Consider the following 20,157-nt stretch of genomic DNA (forward strand, 5'->3'; position numbering starts at 1 on the left):
CAAGTTGTGGCCAAAAAACTGATTATTTTATGACCCAAATTCGAAAAAACGGATTTTGGCAAAAATTCAAATATTTTTGATGGGCATTTTAATCATAACTTGGCTAAAAATGATCGTAAAGAAAAAAGAATAACTGTTTTGAGCAGCTAATTACCATTGCTAACGACCCCTATCACTTTTTGACGGATTTTGGAAAATTAATTTTTGGGCCCATTTTTAATAAGGCCAAAAAACTGATTATTTTACAACGGAAAATCGGAAAAAATCAAATGCCGAAATCCAACACTTTACCCCTTGAAATAGATGAAAAAACGAAAAAATAATTGAAGTTCATAATACTTCATCAATTGGAATTCGCAATTGAATACACATCATTAACTTTTAATTAGGATTTCGTGGCCAATCGGGATTTATTACAATCAGTGACGCGCCTGCAGGAATGCCATTTAAATTCAATTAAATTCAGTTTTATCAACAGCAAACTGTGATGGAAGAAATATAATAATAAACTTAATTCTGTTATTAAGCGATATATTTTATCCAATTATGCGACTACGGATAATCAGCAAATGCAACCAGCAAAATGTTGTTCCTCTCGCAACCGACTATTCATTTTTCTACTTAACGCTCGGGAGTTTCAAATCTCTGAGGAATCTCTCATCAAGTTGACAACTTTCTTTTTTCCTTTCCCTTACTTTCCTTTCCTTTTCTCCTTTTTTTGTTTTTCCAGCTTAGTGGTAACTTTGTTTTTTGAGTTGCCTCTACTTATTTTGCTTTCTGTTTTAATCACTTAATAAAAAGCGCGCAAAACATCATCAACGGCGAATTCCTTTTGGGTTTCTCCCTGCCTTTCTACGGGTTTTTATTTGCAAAAGGGGGAAGGGGGCAGAAGCGGTAAAAGCAATGGAAAAGCGGCACAAAGGAGGTGGGAAAAGCTTTGGCGGAAGATGGCAACGCTCACCAACAATTAAGTCGCATTTGTAGTAAAGTTTTGGATTACGAAAATATGTTAAGACTTTTGTTAAACTTGTCCGGTTGCAGGAAACTTTCCACACACCCTCGCCGCCCCCACCAGCCACGCCCCCTCTTTTATCCTGCCGGCTAATTTGTTAGCTTTACAGTTTCAGCCCCCCCACCCCCTTACCCCTTCCCCCTTCCTGCTTGCCCTCAATAAAGTTTTACATGTGAATTTGGCGAATCCACACCCACGGAGGAAATATGTATAATATTATAGAATAGTGGTTTATAATATATGAATAAGAGTGGCTTAAAATATATATACATAATGGTGCTTAATAATATATAAATAATAGTGGTTTATAATAATCAAATAATAGTGGTGTATAATATATAAATAAAAGTGGTTTTTAATATATAAATAATAGTGGCCTTTAGTATATTAATAATAGTGGTTTATAATATAAAATAATGTTTTATATGGTATTAACCTCTTAAAAAAGAATATTTTATACAAACTGTATTATATGTTAAGCATACGCGAATTTCGAGATGTACTCGTATAGCTCCGAAGTAAGCGGAGATTCTGGTAGTTGAAAAATAGCACCCATTTCTCCATGTGCAGCTGCCCACATTGGCAGTCACGCAGGACACTGAGTCAACATTTATGACATTTCTTGTGGCTGCCTCGGGACACGAATTCATCCAAGTCCTTCCCAGTGGATTTTCCTTCTTCTTTTTGCCAACTTTTCAATTGCATTTCAACTTTGTCTATTGTCTGCTGCTGGAATGTTGCCACCTCTTGCTTTCATTTCATTTCATTTCATTCCCTTTCTTATTTCTTTTTTCCTTTGTTTTCCCCTTCTAATTTACTTTTCTTTTGTTCTTTACATGTTTGTTGCGCGTTTCTGCGTTTTATGATTATTAAATCTTACACATGTGTGTGGTTGTGTGTGTGTAAGTGGATGGGTGGGTGGGCGAACTAAGTTGTTAGCCAGTCGCTGCTTATTTGCTTTTTATCGCCCAAAAGGCCAATGCCATAAAATCCACAGGGGAGGAGCAAGCACCACAATGTTGCTCGCCGTCTGGTTTTCTAAATTTGATATTTATTGCAAATTAGTTTATGTGCGAGTGCTTTTGGGCAGCGAAAAGTCGCTGACATCATCATCCTCGAAGCGTTTTACATGTGCAATGGCTTGGAAGTGCACTCCAAGTGCCCCCATTGCCAAGGTCACAGCATCCACATCGCCAGCCGTGACCTTGGCAAAGTTCAGCCATTTATAAGTTTAATGACTAGTACTAGGGTCCGTGATGATTAGATTAGATTCTAATCTAGGGATGGTGGTAAGTGAGATACTTTACTGGTTATATTTGATCATAGTACAAGCTTAATAATACTCTGGCATTTATATTAAAAAGCTTTCGCTTATCGCATACCATCTATTCCAAACACTTCTCCAACTCGGTCTTTTGAAGCCATTATGCGGCCCTAATGTTTTTGATTACATATTTTTGTCTGAGTTATGAGTGTGGCTCTAACATTTAACATATGCGCATAAATTACACAGCCAACGGGCAGGCCGAAACGAAAATGCCGGAATAAAGATGTATATATTTGTGCTGGCCAAGAATGGACATTGTTCGCTAGTCCTGGCTTCGAGGATAATGTGGCGTAATTAGAGGTGCAGCTGGCACAATAACGTTGCCGGTCCCCGAGGACGATTAAGGACGATAACAGTGCGTGACAGTTTCTGTTCCAGTTCAGAATGCCGCATTGGACAGTCCGCCCACCGCAATGGCCATCAATCGCCACGGATTTCATGACACTCGCCTATTTAACGCTCTATACACATTTGAAATTTCAGACGCAAAAGGTTTTTCAATTGCAACTGGAGAGACTACACTTCTAAAAAGAATAAGTCCCGTTGTTTTCGTTTTTAAAATACTAGCAGCACTGCTTAACTGCCAACCGTAACAACCGTTAACCGGAAACAGCACACACAGCCATCCAAAAAGCGGAACTCGTCCACCATTGTCACTATGCTGGTTATTAAGCATAATAATTTCGCACAATTTGGCATTTTGCTATTGCAATTTCACAAATCAAGGTGGAGGAGTTCGAGGACAATGGCTGTGTGCCCAATTAGTCGATCTATCGAATGTATTTACTACGCGTGGTGTATGTTTTGTTTCCAGCCATCAACCTTGGACCAAAATTTAACTCATAATGCATTGATTAACCAGAACAGTTGAAGTGAAATTCAGTGTTCAACACTCCACAAGGTCTGGTGAATTATTCGTTATTCATAGAATGAATTCGTTTTTCATAACGAAAGCAGTACACTTCATTTGGCGATTTATCAGCGCATTTGTTTCGCCGACTGCAGATCGAATAATGGATGGTGGTGCTAAATAAGCCCGAGACATTATCAGTTTGGATTTAGCTGACTGAGCTGACCTTTGCTCGTTTGGATCTCCCGTGTGCATTCTGCGGTTGATGAGTCCATAAACAGCTGCAGTTTCAGCGGTTGCACTTGGCCAATTCAGCTGATTTCGCTCATTTATTGCGGCTTTGCGCGGGCAAATGGGGCGTATGCGTAATAGATTCGTTGTCCGCTCCAGAGGCCACATAAATCAAGATTAAGTGCCGGCGTCGTATAAAAAAGATGCAGCTGCTCTAAACAATTTCCAGTGGGCAGCGCAATGGAGCCCATTGCGTTTTAAGCGCCAAATTTATCAACAGGAATTCCACAATCGCCGAAAATGTGGCAATGCGATAACTCGGAAAAACTTCCATATTCGCAATTGATTAAAACTACTACAAATCACTTAGCAACTTACATTTTTAGGCACTACACCTTTACCAAAGATATTTAACAGGCATTTTCATTTATTTTGCGCAGACTTTAGAACTTTCAGAGCTGAACTAATAGGCCTGAGTGGATCCAATGTCCTTTCAGATGATTTTTCCTTGCACACTCTTTGCCATTTTCCACCTTCTCTTACAGCGTCCCCTTCTCGCCCCCCTTTTTGCTGAAGTGAGTGGGGCTTAAAAGCAAAGTTATGTCAGGACTGGCGGCTCAAATGCATTGCATCAATTAGGTGCCCACATGTAGACAGTAAAAAGTCAACGACTGACGGCAAATGGTCATCGAGGGGCGTGGCAATTGGGGGGCGGTAGGTGGCAGACTTGGTTAGGGCTTAGGCCTAATCCTCGACAGGATTACAAACACATGCCACACGAACTCCAACGGCACTCGATGCAATTGAATTGAAATCCAAATCTGAGCCGAAGTTAAAAGGGCGGCAATTTATATGCCACGACCCCAAATGCGATACATGCACACATACATGTATGTACGTATGTGGTCAAGAAATTAGTGATCTATTTTTGAATATTTTTTTTAATACTAAAAACTTAATTGAAATGCAGGTAACTTGAAAGGCAAGTAGATAGCAATGAATTGTTCAATGGTTTTAATGAACCCCAGCTGTACAGCAGTACAAAAGACTTACGACTAAGAGGTTATATTTATTGTTTAAGAACCACCTATTTTGACCACGACTGTGAGTATTATAGGGCCATCTGTATGTGGGGCCTCGCCATTTTTGTGGACCGCTGGCAATCAGCAAATGGCAGCTCAAGCAAAGCATTGAAAACGATAATTTAGTGTCGGGTCAGGAACAAAGCGATGAGGTGAGGGATGGAGCACGGCGAGGGGGTTTCGGGCTGGAAAATGGGGGGAACACCATCACGTGCCGGCATAGAGTCCACTTTCCCCATCGATATCGATAAATAAATGAACACTGCGGCTGCGGTTGGGAAAAAAAATGAAAAGGAAAAAACAAGGAAACCCAAAGGAAAAAATAGAAAAGGAAAACGAAAACGAAAACACAAAAAGTCCAACAAATCCCCGTCTCAAATCGAACCCGAAAGCGGAATAAAAATTACCCGGAAATGGAGTGCGAACTGCTGAAGATGCAAATCGTGGCGAATTATTTGTTTGCTCCGAAATCGGGCCTAAACCAATCACATAGCGATTTGCATGAGCCAATCAGGCATGTTAATTAACCACTTCGATTCATTTGTGAGGCAAACTTCGATTGATTGCCATCGCTTTGCTGCCAGGCCTTAAAAGTGTGAAAACTGCGAGCCAAGTGTAGAGTATATCACTTTTAACTGAGTTGAAAGGAGTTTTTAATCTATTAAAAGTTGCTTAAGTGCTGCTAGAAAGCCTTAGTTGTGAATGTCTCAGTCGGTCGTGGCCAAAATTCCAGCAGACTCCCGACAGCAGGCCCAACTGCCTCTAACTGGGCCATAACCATCGAGGAGATTGACTTAAAGTCCAGGCGCACGCCCCGGAACAACTGGCAGAGCAAGTGGAATCAATGTCCTGCCCAACTCCTCGTCTGGCCGAGGGAGAAGGCAAGGGTATTTCGAATTTGGCCAAGAGAAGGACATCTTTTTTACGGCCTTACAAGGTGGTAACATAAAACCGGAAAAGGACCGGGCAGGACGAAGACGTAAACTAAAATGTAAATGAAATTGTCGTCTATTCCAGCAGCCCATTTTGCGCCTTTAAGAGCCATGTCCTTCGTACCCATCCGCCGGCAGTCGTAGTTGTCCTCCGAGTGGCGTTGACAATGAAAATGTCACGGAAATAACTGGGGATTAGATTGATGAGTTTTCCCAGCTAAGCCAACTGGCTTGCCAAAAAAGACCGCCCGCCTGTCATAAACTAGGCGGCGAGGATGCTCCACATGGATCCTGTGCAGGACTCCTTGGATTTTGACGATGTGCCAGCATAAGTTTATTGCGACCCGCCATGTTCCATATGTGTTATCTGCGCCTGCCTCTGACAACTGTAATTAATTTAATTAGAGCTGTTCCCCCGGATCCCTTACCCCTTACCCTTACCCCTTACCCCCATTGCCACCCCTTTTTGACGCCGATAAGGATTAGGACGGCTGGTGGGAGGGGGTAATCTTGGAGAGAAATTCATTTGCCAGGCGGAAATGTTGACAGGACGCAACAAGAACCGAAACTATGACAAGGTCACCAGGCGCTGCTGCTCATCAGATGGCAGGGGTAAGTCCAAGAATGCTCCTGTTTCAGGATACCTCGTAAATTTATGTGTATATTATTGGAAAAAAATTAATGACTATCTGCTGGAAGGAAATAGTATATTACAATACATAACAACATAATTTTTAAGCCCAACGCAAATTCCCAAATATTTTGATGCCACTTCTGTTCGCGCTATCTCTGCCCTATTTATCGACGTGCAGTACCCTGTAATTCCAAACACACACCTTTTGCATGCGTGTGTGTGACCAAGGCAGAGGCAGATTCACTGGGATAGCGAGTGAGGCAGTGAAAAAAGGAGAAGAAAAAATAATGTTCAACATTATCGTTGACATTTATTAGCCCCAACTAAGTGAAATTGTTTGCTTTTGGCCCTGTTTCTCGTGTACGTATGTATGCATGCATGTGTGCATGTGTGTCGCATGTACATATATATGTATATGTGACAACACCCTTCCGGATGGCATATGAAATATTCATCTGTGTTGGTGTTGCTGTTATAGGTGTGTCGGGCTTTGTCACGTTTTCGGGACTTGTTTTTGCAGCCCACCGAGTGCCGAAGTGACGGCTTTTTTCGGGCCCCAACCTGCCTGCCCACCCCCTTTACTTGTCGCCAAAGTTTGCGTGTTTATGTTATTAAATAATTTCAATAATATTCACACATACACACCTCGACACCCGCACACAAGTGCCGAAAACTGCTTTAAGGCTATTGTTGCGCCTCGTGAAAAGTTCAGCTATCAATTACAATTGATTGATTTGGTTAAAGGCTGAAGGTGCTCAGGATCAGCAGACAGTTCCCGTCATGGGATAAGGATGACCACAAATAGTTTCTACTTCACTTTATGTAATAACATTCCAATGAAACGGTAAAGCTTGGTATGTTAAATTAGAAGCCAATATTTAATATTTGCCTGCAATTTCCATTGAATTCCACTTCGTCCGGTTTATTCACCCCACATCTCCTGCTGGGAAATATCTTCCTGCGAAGTCCATTGAAAACGTACTGGCATCTTGGCCGGGTGGCTAAGTTCATTTCCCGGAAAACTCAGCGCTTTACTCGACGTGTTCCCAGAAGTTGATTTAAGGCCAGTGTACATCAGATTGCATTCGCATCTACTTGACGCCATTTACGAGTGACCTGACCCTGAATCCTGCCCACACTCCATGCCCCACATTTGCCTGTATCTCTGTGAGTCTCTTTGACGCAAATGCGGATGTATCTGTATCTCTATCTGTACATCGCGGTCTGACGCCCTCGAGGGTGTCATACAGTGTGGCTCATAAATAGGTATTCAGATCGGGATGTTTTCTCAAGTAATGATGAATTTCCTTCAATTTTATTTCCGCATAAGTGCCCCCAAATATACTTAGCTAAATAAATAATGAATTAATATGCTCTACAATCATTAAACGCACTGTACCAGCACTCGAACATTTCGACAAAGTTTTGCTTCTCGCAACGAAGTTGGCCCAAACAGCAAACTTATGTATAATGGCTTCTGGTTTTGGGTGTCTAAGCCCATTTTCCGGAAAACTCGAATCCCACTTTCACCTTCCCGGATTTGCAAGTGCAAGTTCGCTTTAAGTGCAACTTTGTTTTTATGAATGAATTCGCAAATGAATTGCTCAATGACTTGGCAACCACGAGGCACCCTTCTAATTTTTTTTTTTTTGGGAAATGGCCAACATTTCTCAGCGTTAGTTAAACTTTCTGTTGTTCTGTTGTTCTAAACTTTTAATGATATAATTTGCCACTTCATGACGACTTGGCCCACCACATATGGAAACTGAGTTACAGTTTGGAAAATGGCTGCATGTACGGTTTCATCTGATGGGAATTGAGAACTGTTACACTTTCCCATTTCTCTTTCCGTTCTCGTTTACTTAGGACACCTTACAATTTGGAAAAAGTACTCGACATTCATTTTTGTTTTTAAATTTGTGGGCTGACCGGAAATTTACTTTTATTAAATCATAGTTTTCATATGTTCGAAATAATAACTAAATTACAACCTTTAAATAAAAGCTTGTTTTAGCAAACTCCGCAAAACAGGGTTACCCATTCAAAAGAACTTCTTAGTACAGCTAATCATCCAAATAAACAATTCCTATCATAATTTTATTCATTTAAAAAAAAAAACATTTTTTTTTAATTTTTCTGATTTTTTATAATCATAATTTTTTGCGAAAAATGGGCAAAAAATTTAATTTTTAGCTGTGAATGCCATTCGATAGGAAATTTTACGACGAGTTCAACGAGATACGGCATTCCATATTTGGAGGACAATAGAAAAAAAACCATATTAAAAAAGTATTTCAAAGGGAATCAGCTATTCGCCATTCCGCTTTTCTACACAATTTATTATTCGTTGACCTTTTGCCAGCAAGGGAATTGCGCAATTGTGTGCGTTAACTTTTGGCCATGTCCATGCTTTTGGCCAAGCGAATTCCCCAATTACAGCTTAGTGTTTTAAACCATCACTGACTTAAAGTATAAAAATTGTTTGTTTGGTTTCAGATTTGTCTTGTCCACTGGGATGCAAGTTGTTTGATATGTTTAGCACACAAATCTGTAGGGGAAATATATTAATGTGTATTGTTACCAAAAAAATGTCATAGTTTGTGTTAACAAGACGAATCCAAATCAGAGAAATATAAATATTTTATTAATATATCACAAAGTAAAGTTCTTTATGCGCTCTTCCTGCATGAAAACTAAAATGCAACTGCGGACCATACTAAAATGCCTGACCATACAATTTTGCGAATTTTAATGCAAAGCACAAGCGGCTTCGTAATTTGAGGACACATTCATACATAGACTGTGCATAGAGCTCACCTCAAATTCAGTGGCAAAAATGGGGAAGAGGAGGCTAAAACAAAAAGGGAAAATGAAAAATGTACTTGGCAAAATACGCGAAATTACGCGAATAAAATTTACATAAGCAAATTGCATAAAATCAACAGGACCCCGGCTCACACAGACAATTGGAGTTGGACATGTGTGAGTGTCGTCTGTGTGCACAATATAATTATGTTGATTCATTTATGTTTAATTAACTGCGCGCTGCGTATTTATAGATATAAATGAAACATTCATTTAAATGCCGGCGCTGCAAATTGGATTTGCGTTCGAGTTTGAAATTGAAATTGAAACAGGATGAAATCTCCTGATTGATGTTCGGTAAAGTCCACAATGGAGTGGCCTCTGTTCCTGCCACCCACTTAATGGCCAAAGAAGTGTCAAAGAAATGCTAGAACAAAAAAAATAGGAATAAGTGTCCAAATGACTAATGTTGCCGCACAAAGAATCTGGAATAAGTTTACGATGGTAAGCAGGAAATTAGACAAATGCGCCGACTTTTTGCATATTTCAAATCCGAAAATTCAAGACCATTTAATGTGGATATACCTCCACTTTGCCTAATATATTCCTATTCGCTAGGGGACTTCAAAGCCAGCAAAAGTAAACTTAAAGGTGGAGCAGAAGTAAGCCCTAATGGACTTTGTGGCTGGCATTTAATAAAAATAATATTCCGACCTAATGGCCTGCAATTGATTTTGACTTATTACCATCTGTCAATATTTGATGAGGATATGTAATACGATTGAGGATCTCAGGAACTCAGCCACATCTTAATGCACTAAACAATTTCACGACCGATTGAAGCCGAATGACTTTTGCATAGGATAAATCAGGCGAACTTTCGGCTTAGCCGAGTTTATCGCAGCTCAGTTGGCATAAGCTCGATTCAGTTCGATTTGGCTCAATTTTTGTGGCCATGACGTAGGCCAACGGAAATGTGGTGGATGCGGAAAGGGTTTTGTGCGGCTCAATTGACAGATGACAGAAAGGAGCTCTCCAAGGACCTCCCATTCGTCTCCTGTCTATTTTTGCGTCTGAAGTGAGCGCACGTGTTAAGTGGCAATCAATTGACAATTTCTGTTCTGTAATTGCCACACTTTTGGTGTGTCACTCGAAATATCTGTTACCATTTCACTTGAAGCCCTGTCGTTCTGCCTTTGTTTCGTCCTTTTTGGCCTGGCCCTGTGCTGAATCATAAGCAAGAATCTGTGGTGCTCAACGCCAAAAGGAAAATTGGAACACAGAGTTGGGGACAGAGCCAGAAAATTAAAACGAAAATACCTACCCAAAACAGCTCTTCAGGCTTTCGAGGACTTTCGTTCTGGCCAAAACGATTGTAACAACTCAAGAATGGCAACACAAACAGTTTTCAACAAGTTAACTCAAATAGTTGAGATAGAAATGGAGTTTAAACACATTACGTTAGCTATATATTCCTCCCCAATAAGTCAGGCTAATCTAATTTGATGTGCAAGTGGCCGAAACCGAGTGGTGGCCAAAAATTAAGGACTGGAACCCCCCGGCTCATATATCAAAATTCAAGAGCCATGAAGCAGCCACCACGGCATCAACATCATAACTCAAACTGAGATTTCTAATTCTTTGGGGCATGGCTGCGAGAAAAGCGATTACCAGTGAAGGAATAAAAATAAAAACGAGCAACAAAAATGCGCTGATTCGTTGAAAATTCGATGACAATTAATTACAGTTACGGGCAAGGCGTGAAAATGGCCAAAAAACGGGAAAATGAAGAATCGCTGGCGAAAATAAGGCGGCATAAATAAGCGTCAGCAAATTATAAATTAATTCAAACGCATTTAATGAAGAAAAACACCGAGCAAACAGAAGGCCGCGAAAAACACTGCGAAAAATATTGAAAACCTATGCACTGCTCAAGATACTCAAAGTGAAAAAGTAAAAGTGAAAGTGAAAGTGAAAATTGAGCGGAACAGATTGAAATCAATGCGAATAACAGGAATATTTTTGGGCATTTCATAATTACGCTAACCATAATTCGTTTAGTGTGCAAGGAGAAGTACTCGCCAAATGCAAATTCCGGCCAAAACCAAACAGCGGACCAAAGACCATTTGAAGGACAAAGGGCGCAGGGGGCGTGGCCGCACAGCGCGCAGAGCGCACAACTCAGTCAGACGTTTGAATTAAATAAATGAAATACATAAATAAAAACAGATGAGCTGTTGCCGTCGCTGCCACAAAAGTTGGCCAAAAGGGAAACGACCAAAGTAAACAGCGTTTGGCGGGTGGGGGCGGCGGGGCTAACAAGTTGGCGGGAATGTGCTGCCTCCAGGGTTCGATTAAATGCTACCCTGCAGGCGGAATCACGGAACCGAAACGACCCCTGACCCCGGTTCCCAACTGTTTGTCCAGTTTGTCCAGTTTGTCCAGTCCCATTTGGAAGGTCAGCAAAGCAATCGGCGGACGGAAATATTAAGGGCTAGAAGCCGAAAATTGCCAAGGATTCCTGCGCGATTTAAGTGGGCTAAGTATTATGCACACTGTTTTTGCTATTTATATATATTTATTTTTATTTACCAGTTATTCTGTGCATTTTGAGTGCCGAAAGTGTATATCTCCCATATGGAGCCCTTGAATTAATTCCCATCTAAGCTGAGAGCCTAAGACACCCAAATGCTTTTCAATTGTATGTGGAAACACATAAAATTACCAAAAATAAAAATGAAGACGAAAACGATGAGGGACCAGTTGGTTAAGGAGGTAATGCAACCCCAGCAATTAATCAGTGAAATTGCAGGCGGAATAAAATAAGAAATGAGCCGCCAGTCGGAAAGTCAAACCACAGACAGAGTTAATGTTTATGTAATCTCCCCTTTGGAAAAGTGTCGAGAATTTCGCACAATTAAACCGCCGAAGGCGTTAAGGCCACGTGATCTAATTTGAACAAACAACCAACGGAATAATAGCGTTCAACAAAACCTATATGCGAAATTAAACAAAAACTTTTGGACCGACATTTCATGGCAGTTGGCATTTAAGTTATCTGCTCGGCTGACAGCCATTTTCATCCTAAATTCATTTCAGCCTCTAACATTGAGCACAAATAAACAAAAAACTTTTGCCAATTTCATATATCAAAAGCCAGAAAGTAATCGAATTGGAAGCGATAATGAAAACGCAGCAATTGTAGCGCTCTATATTTACATATACTCGTAGATACGTATTGTTTGCACAGAGAAAACTCTTTGAGCGAGCTAATGAAATGGAAATAGTGTGCATCGAGTGGAAAGGTAATTAACCAAAATAACTACTAATAATATCCACATTCAAGACTATTAAGTGACTTATATACACACTAAAAGATACCTTTTGGACTTGGAAATAGCTGAGAAAGCGGTTTAGCAAGTGCATGAAACATAAAAAGACGAAGAGGCGGATGACTTAATGCGGGTGTTCACTGTACCCCGTATCTGGCGTAGTACAGATGCGACTGCCTGTAACTCCTGTCTGATATCTGCATTCGTGTGGTCGTAAATCGTTTTTGCTCGTCGGATCCGCCTGCTCGCCGCTCAGCGGCTGGGATTTATGATACAAAATGCGAAAATCTCCTCCATCTGCCACGCCCCCACCGCGCCGCCACAGTTGCCGCCATATTTGTCAGTCGCAAAATGGCTGCTAGATGGCAAGTCTAACGCTTTTTACGGCTGTCACTTTCAGTTTTGTGTTACTTTTCAACACATTTTTGACACAGTCAGCAGAGCGATGGACAATGGATGGGGACAGGCGGTGAGGGGGGAGGGGCGAGGGGCAGAGGGGCTCAGGGGAAAAGCGGACGGAATTCCCCTGAAGCGTTCCATATACATATATCTATATAAATATCTATATATGTGTGTGTGCGTCGAGTTGAACGCCTCCTGCGTTTGGCCATTTCCTTTCGACTCGCCGCTTTTCCCATTTCCATTTACATTTTCCAGCCAAACGGCTGAAAACTCGCCTGGAATTGTTGTTAAATACTTTTGGGCTTAATTGCATAGAAGAACAACAAAGGCTTAAGCCCATTGGATACCCCTTAGTGTCAGCATTACTTTGAGAACAACTTTACACTGGGAAAACTTTATGCTGCTAAAATCGTGCTTCTGCATATGTTAATCTATTAAAAAATCCACGATAATTAGTCACATGCTGAGTATTACATTTGTTACATTTTTCAGGGACATCGCTAATGTAGATGGACTAGTGATACCCCGCGAGATCGTTTTGCTCCAGGGTACGATAAAGACGAAATTGAATAGCGGACATTAATCAAGTTTTACTTGGCCCCGAATTGCCGAAACGGCAGCCCGCCTGCAATTTGCTCGCCCGGAGTCCTGCTCTTCGATCCGTAAAGGAAGCAAACTGTGCCGTACCGCCCCATCCTCCGGCGAAGTAGTCAGTCAGGTGAATGGATGGTGAACGGCTGGTGAACGCTGGTGAACGCTGGTGAAAGGAAACGTCGGCGGTGGCAGTGGCGCAATCGTCTGGACAAATGTTTGTGGCCAGGCCATTAAGTGCTGCAGTGCAGCCGAAGATGCCGGCAGCCCGGACAGCTGTGTAATTATAGCAAAATATTTGCGCAGGCATATCAATTAAGGACAAGCCATGACTGTCCGTAAATGGGAATTGCAGAAATATGAGACGCCCAGGGAAAGCGATCGAATCGAAATGCAACCAATTGGCCAATTGTAAGTGCACCTCTTACTTTTCACTTGCGAATTCGCATTGAAACCATCGGTTATCACTATTTAATAAAACATTTTAATAGTTCCATAAATCAAACGCACAGGAAGTAGGAAGCATACGCCCAGAAACGGTGGACAAATCAGTACCAGCAGTCGCCCCGCGCACCAGATCCTGCTCCCTGGCCAGCTCGTGCTCCTCCGCCATAGGCCTGATTCATATCCATGCCGTTGTAGGCGTAGAAGGCATCCACGTCGTCCAGTCCGGGCTCCCGGAATTGAGGACAGTAGTTCGGCATGGGACAGCTCATCTGACGAATATCGCCCATGCCCATCCGCTGATAGTAAGTGCTCTGCGAATGGGGCTGAGAGTGATGGTAGCGCTGGTAGCCACAGGAATTGGGACTCCACATATCCCCCATCTGGGGATATACCGGCGAGGTGACTGGCTGACCGTCCCAGAAGGATAGCGTATTCCACACCATGGTGCTGTAACAAATTTGCACGGAATCGGAAATGTTTTCTTTCTATTTTTTGTTTGTTTTATAAAAATGTTCTTTTTTTTTGAATTTGGCAATTTTATTCGGCTACGATCCAAATGGTATCGAGAATGGATTTCAACTGACCCCAGCTCGCCCGGAAACTCAGAATCTGGCCAAATCGTGCTGACAGCGAGCACAAGGCCCACTTTTGGTGGCAATTTCCAAATTTTGATTACTTCAACTAAGCATGCGTGGCAATAAAACTCCAACTGAACTTATGTTCATGCTCGATGGCTAATTTGTGGCTGGTCATAAAGAGCGTCGCATTAAAACTCGCAGGCAGCGACGAAACATTTTATGATGTATGCACTTCCTTTATGGCCTTTTATGGCAACTTGAAACAAAACGATTAAGCTCCGTATCGGGCCATTAAGCAAAGTGCCATTGTAAAGGGGCGCCGAGTCCCAGTGCCCAGCTCCCAGCTCCCAAAACCCAATCCCTAATCCGTGTGCAACTGCCAGCGCCACATCTTTCCACCTTCCCCGGATGAGCAGGAGGCGGAGAACTTGGCAGGACTCCGCCCAGGGGAGCAATAGCAATCCGCTGCCTGGTCAAACTTTTCTAGTGTCAGCTCCGGTCCAGGCCGCAGGCCACAAACAAACACATGCCTAATGAAGCGCATCCCAGCCAGAATACGCCACCTCGCCATTACCCAGCACAGTGGGGTGGGCGCACTCCTGGGCAGGGCGAGTCCTTGGGGCTTCAAGTTTCCCGTTTTTCGGCTCTCTAACTTACTTCGAAAACTCGAATTCGTTTTCGAAAGTTTCGAAAGTTTAAAGCTGCCCCTGCCCCACAAATATTCCATAAAAGTGGGTATATCCATAGGTATCCCCAATATCAACTGAGTTGCACACACTTCACGCCTCTTTTAGTTGCACATGCATTAGGCGGCGAGTAGCCCCTTTTATGACTATATCTGTTGCAGCAATTTGCGGACCACTGTCGACCACTTTTGACCTGCCCCCTGCCCTTTCATGGAGGCGGCCACCATCCATGTCCTGCTCCTGTCATCATGGCTGGCATTGTTGTTGCTGCACCCGGGCGACTGTTGTAGCTACCAAGTTGGCAATACCCACTAATTTATGCGTATTCAAGTTTAAATTGGAATTGCGTGCTACGTGTGGAACAGCTCCTGGGGGTCAAGTTACAGGGTATGCACCCAGAAAAGGATCCACATGCCATTGACTATTTATTGGGAAATATGTAAGCTATAACTTTCCCTTGCATGATGCAAATGCTCGTAAATATACCCTAAGCGATGTTAAAATATCTCTGAGTTCCTCACGACCTTTTGCACTTCTTAAAGTGGGAAAACAAAGTTGGCACACATACCTAAATAAATATTTTAATAATTACTATTAATATCTGCAGTTTGTTTTTGGATCACCCCTTCTTTTTCTGATGTGCTGTTGCCTTTGGCCTGCAGGCGCTTCAAAACGTTGACGTTGACCAAATTGGGCATTTTGGTCAATGGCTGTGAGTGGGTTGAGTAGCAGGTGGGTGGTGGGTGGTGGGTGTGGGTGGTGGGTGGTTGGATGGCTGCGATAAAGTGGGCGAAGCGGCTGATGATGTGGTGTATTCTGCAATCACGCACTCACACACGCCGGCTGACAAGGCAGGGCCAAAATGCATTCCATGTTTATTGTATTGCATTTTGCTGTTCTCAATGTCGCTTTGCGCACACTGAAATCTTTGCTGCTTATCAGGTGATATAGTTTTGTGTGGTAATTTGGTAAGATGTCAAAACTGCTTTGACTTGGAGATATACTTAAGTGTAGTTTTTGCTGTGCACTTCAGTTAGTAAAATTTCGTCAACTTTTTTCTGTGTATCGTTAGCATGCACGCACGCATTTTTCCCGCCCTCGACCACGCCCCCAATTTCCCACCATTTAAATGCAAATGCACTGGCCATGTCTCTAGATATCTCGCAGTGTTTCTGCTCATTGTTCTGTCATATGTCTGCCCTTTGTTTTCTGCGTTGGCTTTTATTTTTATTTTCGTGGCTAGCCTTCACTTAGCGAAAGATTTGTTCTGCTGCTACTTTGCCAAAAAAAAAGCGTTAATAGTTTACATAAACATAGAATAGTATATCAATATATTGCGCAATATAGTGCACAAATTACCCATTTAACTTGTTTTGAATATTGCGCTTAATTAAACAATATATCAAACTTTAACCAATTATAAACGTTGTAACTAAAACACAATGTACGTTTTCCCGACTTTTATTAGAAAGTTCCCAATTATAATTCGTCAAAACGTGTTGACCATTTTCACAGTGCTTGACTATTCGGGCGATTTTCTCTGTTTTCCTTTTGATGCCACTTCATGCTCCGCCCCCTCTTGCCTTCCCCCCTTTTGACCGTAATTACATAGCCTAATTGTTGCTGCTGCCAGTCTTCCTTTGCCGTTGCTTTTGCTGCTGCTGTTGGCAGTGTCCGTTACCAACAATAAGTGCTGCCTTTTGGCCAGCATCGAAATGAGCCGAGTTAAGCACTTGAACTGCAATTTGCGAATGCGGCATGTGGCTTAACCCTACACCGCCTTCAGTGCATTTTAATTGTTGCCAGATTTTCACTTGCCAAACAATATATCAAAGTTATCAATTTGAGCCGCCACCTAATTGGCATACCCATCAAATACCTATCAGCGAATATATGACCCAATAATGGAGCAAATATAATATTTGTAATAGCAACATGGCGTATACGTGATCAGCGCGAATTTATTACTCATACGCCAAGTTGTATTTGCAAAATAAATCGTTATAGAATTGAATCAGTTTTTAAATAGGCTTGAACTTATATAGAATAGTATGTAGGCAGAGAACATTTTCCATCTGCACATTTTCCCCCCAACGCCAGCCTTCATTTATTTGTTGTTTGCCCCCAAAAGTGGTGCTCCTTTGCCATCCACAATAAATACCAGAAACTGTCAAACTGCTGTCGTTGCTGTAAAATGTTAAACATGAAATCCAAAACAAGCCCACAGCAACAAGGATATAGGATATGGGATATAGAACAACAACCATGCCGGTATGACATATGAGTGCCGCTGTCAAACGTCGTCGGAGCAGGAAGATTTATGTGCCTCTAGCTTGGCGGGTAAACCAGCCGAGGAGCCACGTGTCCCGGGACCAATCATAAAAAAATAAAACGAAATACAGATATGAAAAAAAGGGTAGAGAAAATGGGAAAACGGGAAAACGTTGAAGAGGAGCCGAAGGATAATTGGAACGGGCTCGTTTTGCCGATTCGCCAGGAAAACTGGCTAATGAAAAGTGCGAAGTGGCGAAAGTGTTAAGATTTGTGCCAGAACTTGTGCTTCGCTGGCTTTATTTTCCCCCATTCGTGTTATTGTTTCAGCCAACAGGCGACACATGGTGCCTTGTGATTGATGCGATTTATCCTTTGACAGGCTCGCACCCATCGCCAATCCCAACCCCAATACCCATCGCCATTGCCATTCCCTGCGCGCCGAAAAAGACGCTTCATCAATGCGACAATGTCCTGACAATCCTTTGACAGTCGCAAGTGCAAGACAAACAAGCTGCACTTCCGCCCCCTTTTGCGCCACGCCCACTTTTCCACCGCACGCATGAGAAACATATGCAAATGCAGGCCATCGTGGTGCTCAAGTCGTTGGAAAATGCCGGAAAACTTATTTAGCTTATTAATTTTATAAAAAAATATATATAGAAAATACTTAAAATGCGTGGTAGACGATTGCCCCAAATTTAAACATTGACAAATAGTCTTCATCCAATTATTTCGCTCCTTTGAGCCATCGGACCACGGTTCACGCACCCAAGAAGCGGCAATCTGGACGGGATGTGGGCAAACATGTGCCCTGTCAATATGCCAAGAACCGAATGCAGCTGGAAAAATAAAAAGGGGTTCCCATTCCATTTGCAGCTATGGAAATGCCGGCGGAGGGAAATGGCCACATTTCCCTGGAGGAATCCTCAGCCGCAGTGCCAGCAATAATTATCGACAAGCATCTTTCGCCGACCAAACTCATATTTCAGCCATCTGCAATCTCAACATTTTCGCAGGCAATTTCAAAAATTGAATGTTCAAGCGGGCCTGCTCAGTGGGCATAAATTTGGGGCTCCTCCGGCAATCAAAACAGGCTCACAGGCTCTAAGCCAGGAGCTGCTGTTGGCTTTGATTAATAGCCAGGCCCATAAATCCGATGGCGATGGCGGGGAGCCAGGTGAGGGCACAGGTAAGTAACTTGCATAAGTTAGCCGCTCGGCCAACGGTCAACGGGTCGGCTACTTGTTATGGCCGCACGCTAATGAGAGGAAAGTGCTGTGCGGCGCGGCGGAAGAGCGAAAAAATGGGAAAATGGGAAAATGGGAAAATTCGGCGGGGGAGGCTGTCCGGCTTCCGTGTCCCAGGCAACAGGATGTCTGTCATGTCAGTGGCGCTGCGCCGCCTGTCATTTTTCAGACTTTGCCCGCCAACCGACAAAAAAACAAATGACACTAATAAGTTGAGCGTGGCCAAGCAGCGGGAGTCGTCCAAATACACTCAGAACTATTTCCAAGTCTCTAATAGTACCTAGCACATTGTACATAAATGCAAACTCCTACTTAATTAAACATCCATTTAAGAAAGAACCCATTTCCTATGTCCATAATCAGTAATACTCATTATCAAGATAAATAGTGATTTAAATAGCTGAGGAAATATAAGTACTAAATGCAATTGCGCATACCTAGCCATTTTTCAATTCAAACCTATTTGCCGTCCAGCCCATTGTGTGTTTCAAAGAAAAGTAAATACTGCATAAGCCTATTTTTCAAGTGAACAGAAGCCAGTTGGGTAGCAAAATATTTTCCAATTACCAAAGAAATATCCCCTATCCCCATTCATGCGCTCGATAAAAGGCAATTAAAAATGACTTATGCCATTGTTTTGGCTTCTGCCGGTCGAACGCTCAAAGTTTTATGGGGTCACCCATAGGCCACGCCCCCTCATGCCCCCTCATGCCCACCGCCCACAACACCACAAACATGTGTGTGCAATGGGCAAAGTTTTGTTTTGGAATACTTCTGGCTCAAAATGAAATTGACTCGAATGCAAAGCGAATACAAAATGTGCCGGGAGTGTAAAACAAATCGCAGTACAAATTCTTGATTAGCTGGGAAGGAAGTGCCACTTATTACTTTATCTTTTCTTTTTTTGAAACGAAACCCATTACAACTTGCCACAGGAAATTTCATATCGAAATGCTCTAGCGTTCGGCTGTGGCAATGAAATCGCGACAGAAGTTAAACAGCCAACTCGCGCAGAGCGGAATTTCATTAAATATATTTTTAAAATACGAAAAAATGGATGGGCAAGTGGAATGGTGGCCGTTGAAAGGGGCAGGGGCAGGGGCAGGTGCCATAGTTGGCCATAAATACTGCACACACCCATAAAAAGCCAACGCCATCGGCATGCAAAATGCATGGCACTGTGGGTCGAAAAGGGGCGTGTTCCGCCATAAACATTTGCATTTGATGGCCTTCAGAAGGAGCGGGAGGTGGCAAGGAGTTGACATAAAATAAGATAATATTCGCAATCAAACGGAGCCGAGGGCTCGCCATAAATTTGTAGCCACCGCTGGGGCAAGCAGCAAGGATAATGCATCCGATAGCGGACACAGTTGCGGTCAGGCGACTCATCGCAGGACCCCAACTTAAATACATTTTACTATGCGAAATTCCGGAACTCTTGTGTGGGTATTCCAGCTAAACTGAGCGCCTTTATCGTTTAGAAATAAGTTTTATAGCAATCGCAAATTGATATTGCTTACTTTGGCATTCTCAAAACTGATACTTTAGTATCCTTTGCTAAGCAATTTATGGGTGCTATTATTTCGACTGCAGTCGTTTGTCAAGCGACAGCTGTGCGAAATTGCAGCCAGGAAAAACCTAGAGTTGTGTAATGATTTGTATTCCATAGCTAAGTCTAGAAAGGGCTTGCCTGGATATTTAATATTTAGAATTAAAGAACTAATTGC

The 20,157-nt window shown here is 42.4% G+C and overlaps 1 protein-coding gene across 1 annotated transcript; it reads right to left on the reverse strand.

Annotated features, from left to right (window-relative positions):
• Positions 1–13,643: 13,643 nt before the first annotated feature.
• On the reverse strand, positions 13,644–14,151 carry LOC6551426. The gene has a single exon (XM_001977116.2). The coding sequence runs from the start codon at positions 14,086–14,088 to the stop codon at positions 13,747–13,749; it is 342 nt and encodes a 113-aa protein (XP_001977152.1). The 5' UTR covers positions 14,089–14,151; the 3' UTR covers positions 13,644–13,746.
• Positions 14,152–20,157: the final 6,006 nt, after the last annotated feature.

Source organism: Drosophila erecta, unplaced genomic scaffold (assembly GCF_003286155.1).
Source record: "Drosophila erecta strain 14021-0224.00,06,07 unplaced genomic scaffold, DereRS2 tig00000279-arrow-arrow-pilon, whole genome shotgun sequence".
NCBI classification, from domain to species: Eukaryota; Metazoa; Arthropoda; class Insecta; order Diptera; family Drosophilidae; genus Drosophila; species Drosophila erecta.

What these genes read in the sequence shown, in the direction of transcription:
- LOC6551426 (XM_001977116.2), bottom strand. Translation starts at nt 14,088, where the DNA reads ATGGTGTGGAATACGCTATCCTTCTGGGACGGTCAGCCAGTCACCTCG.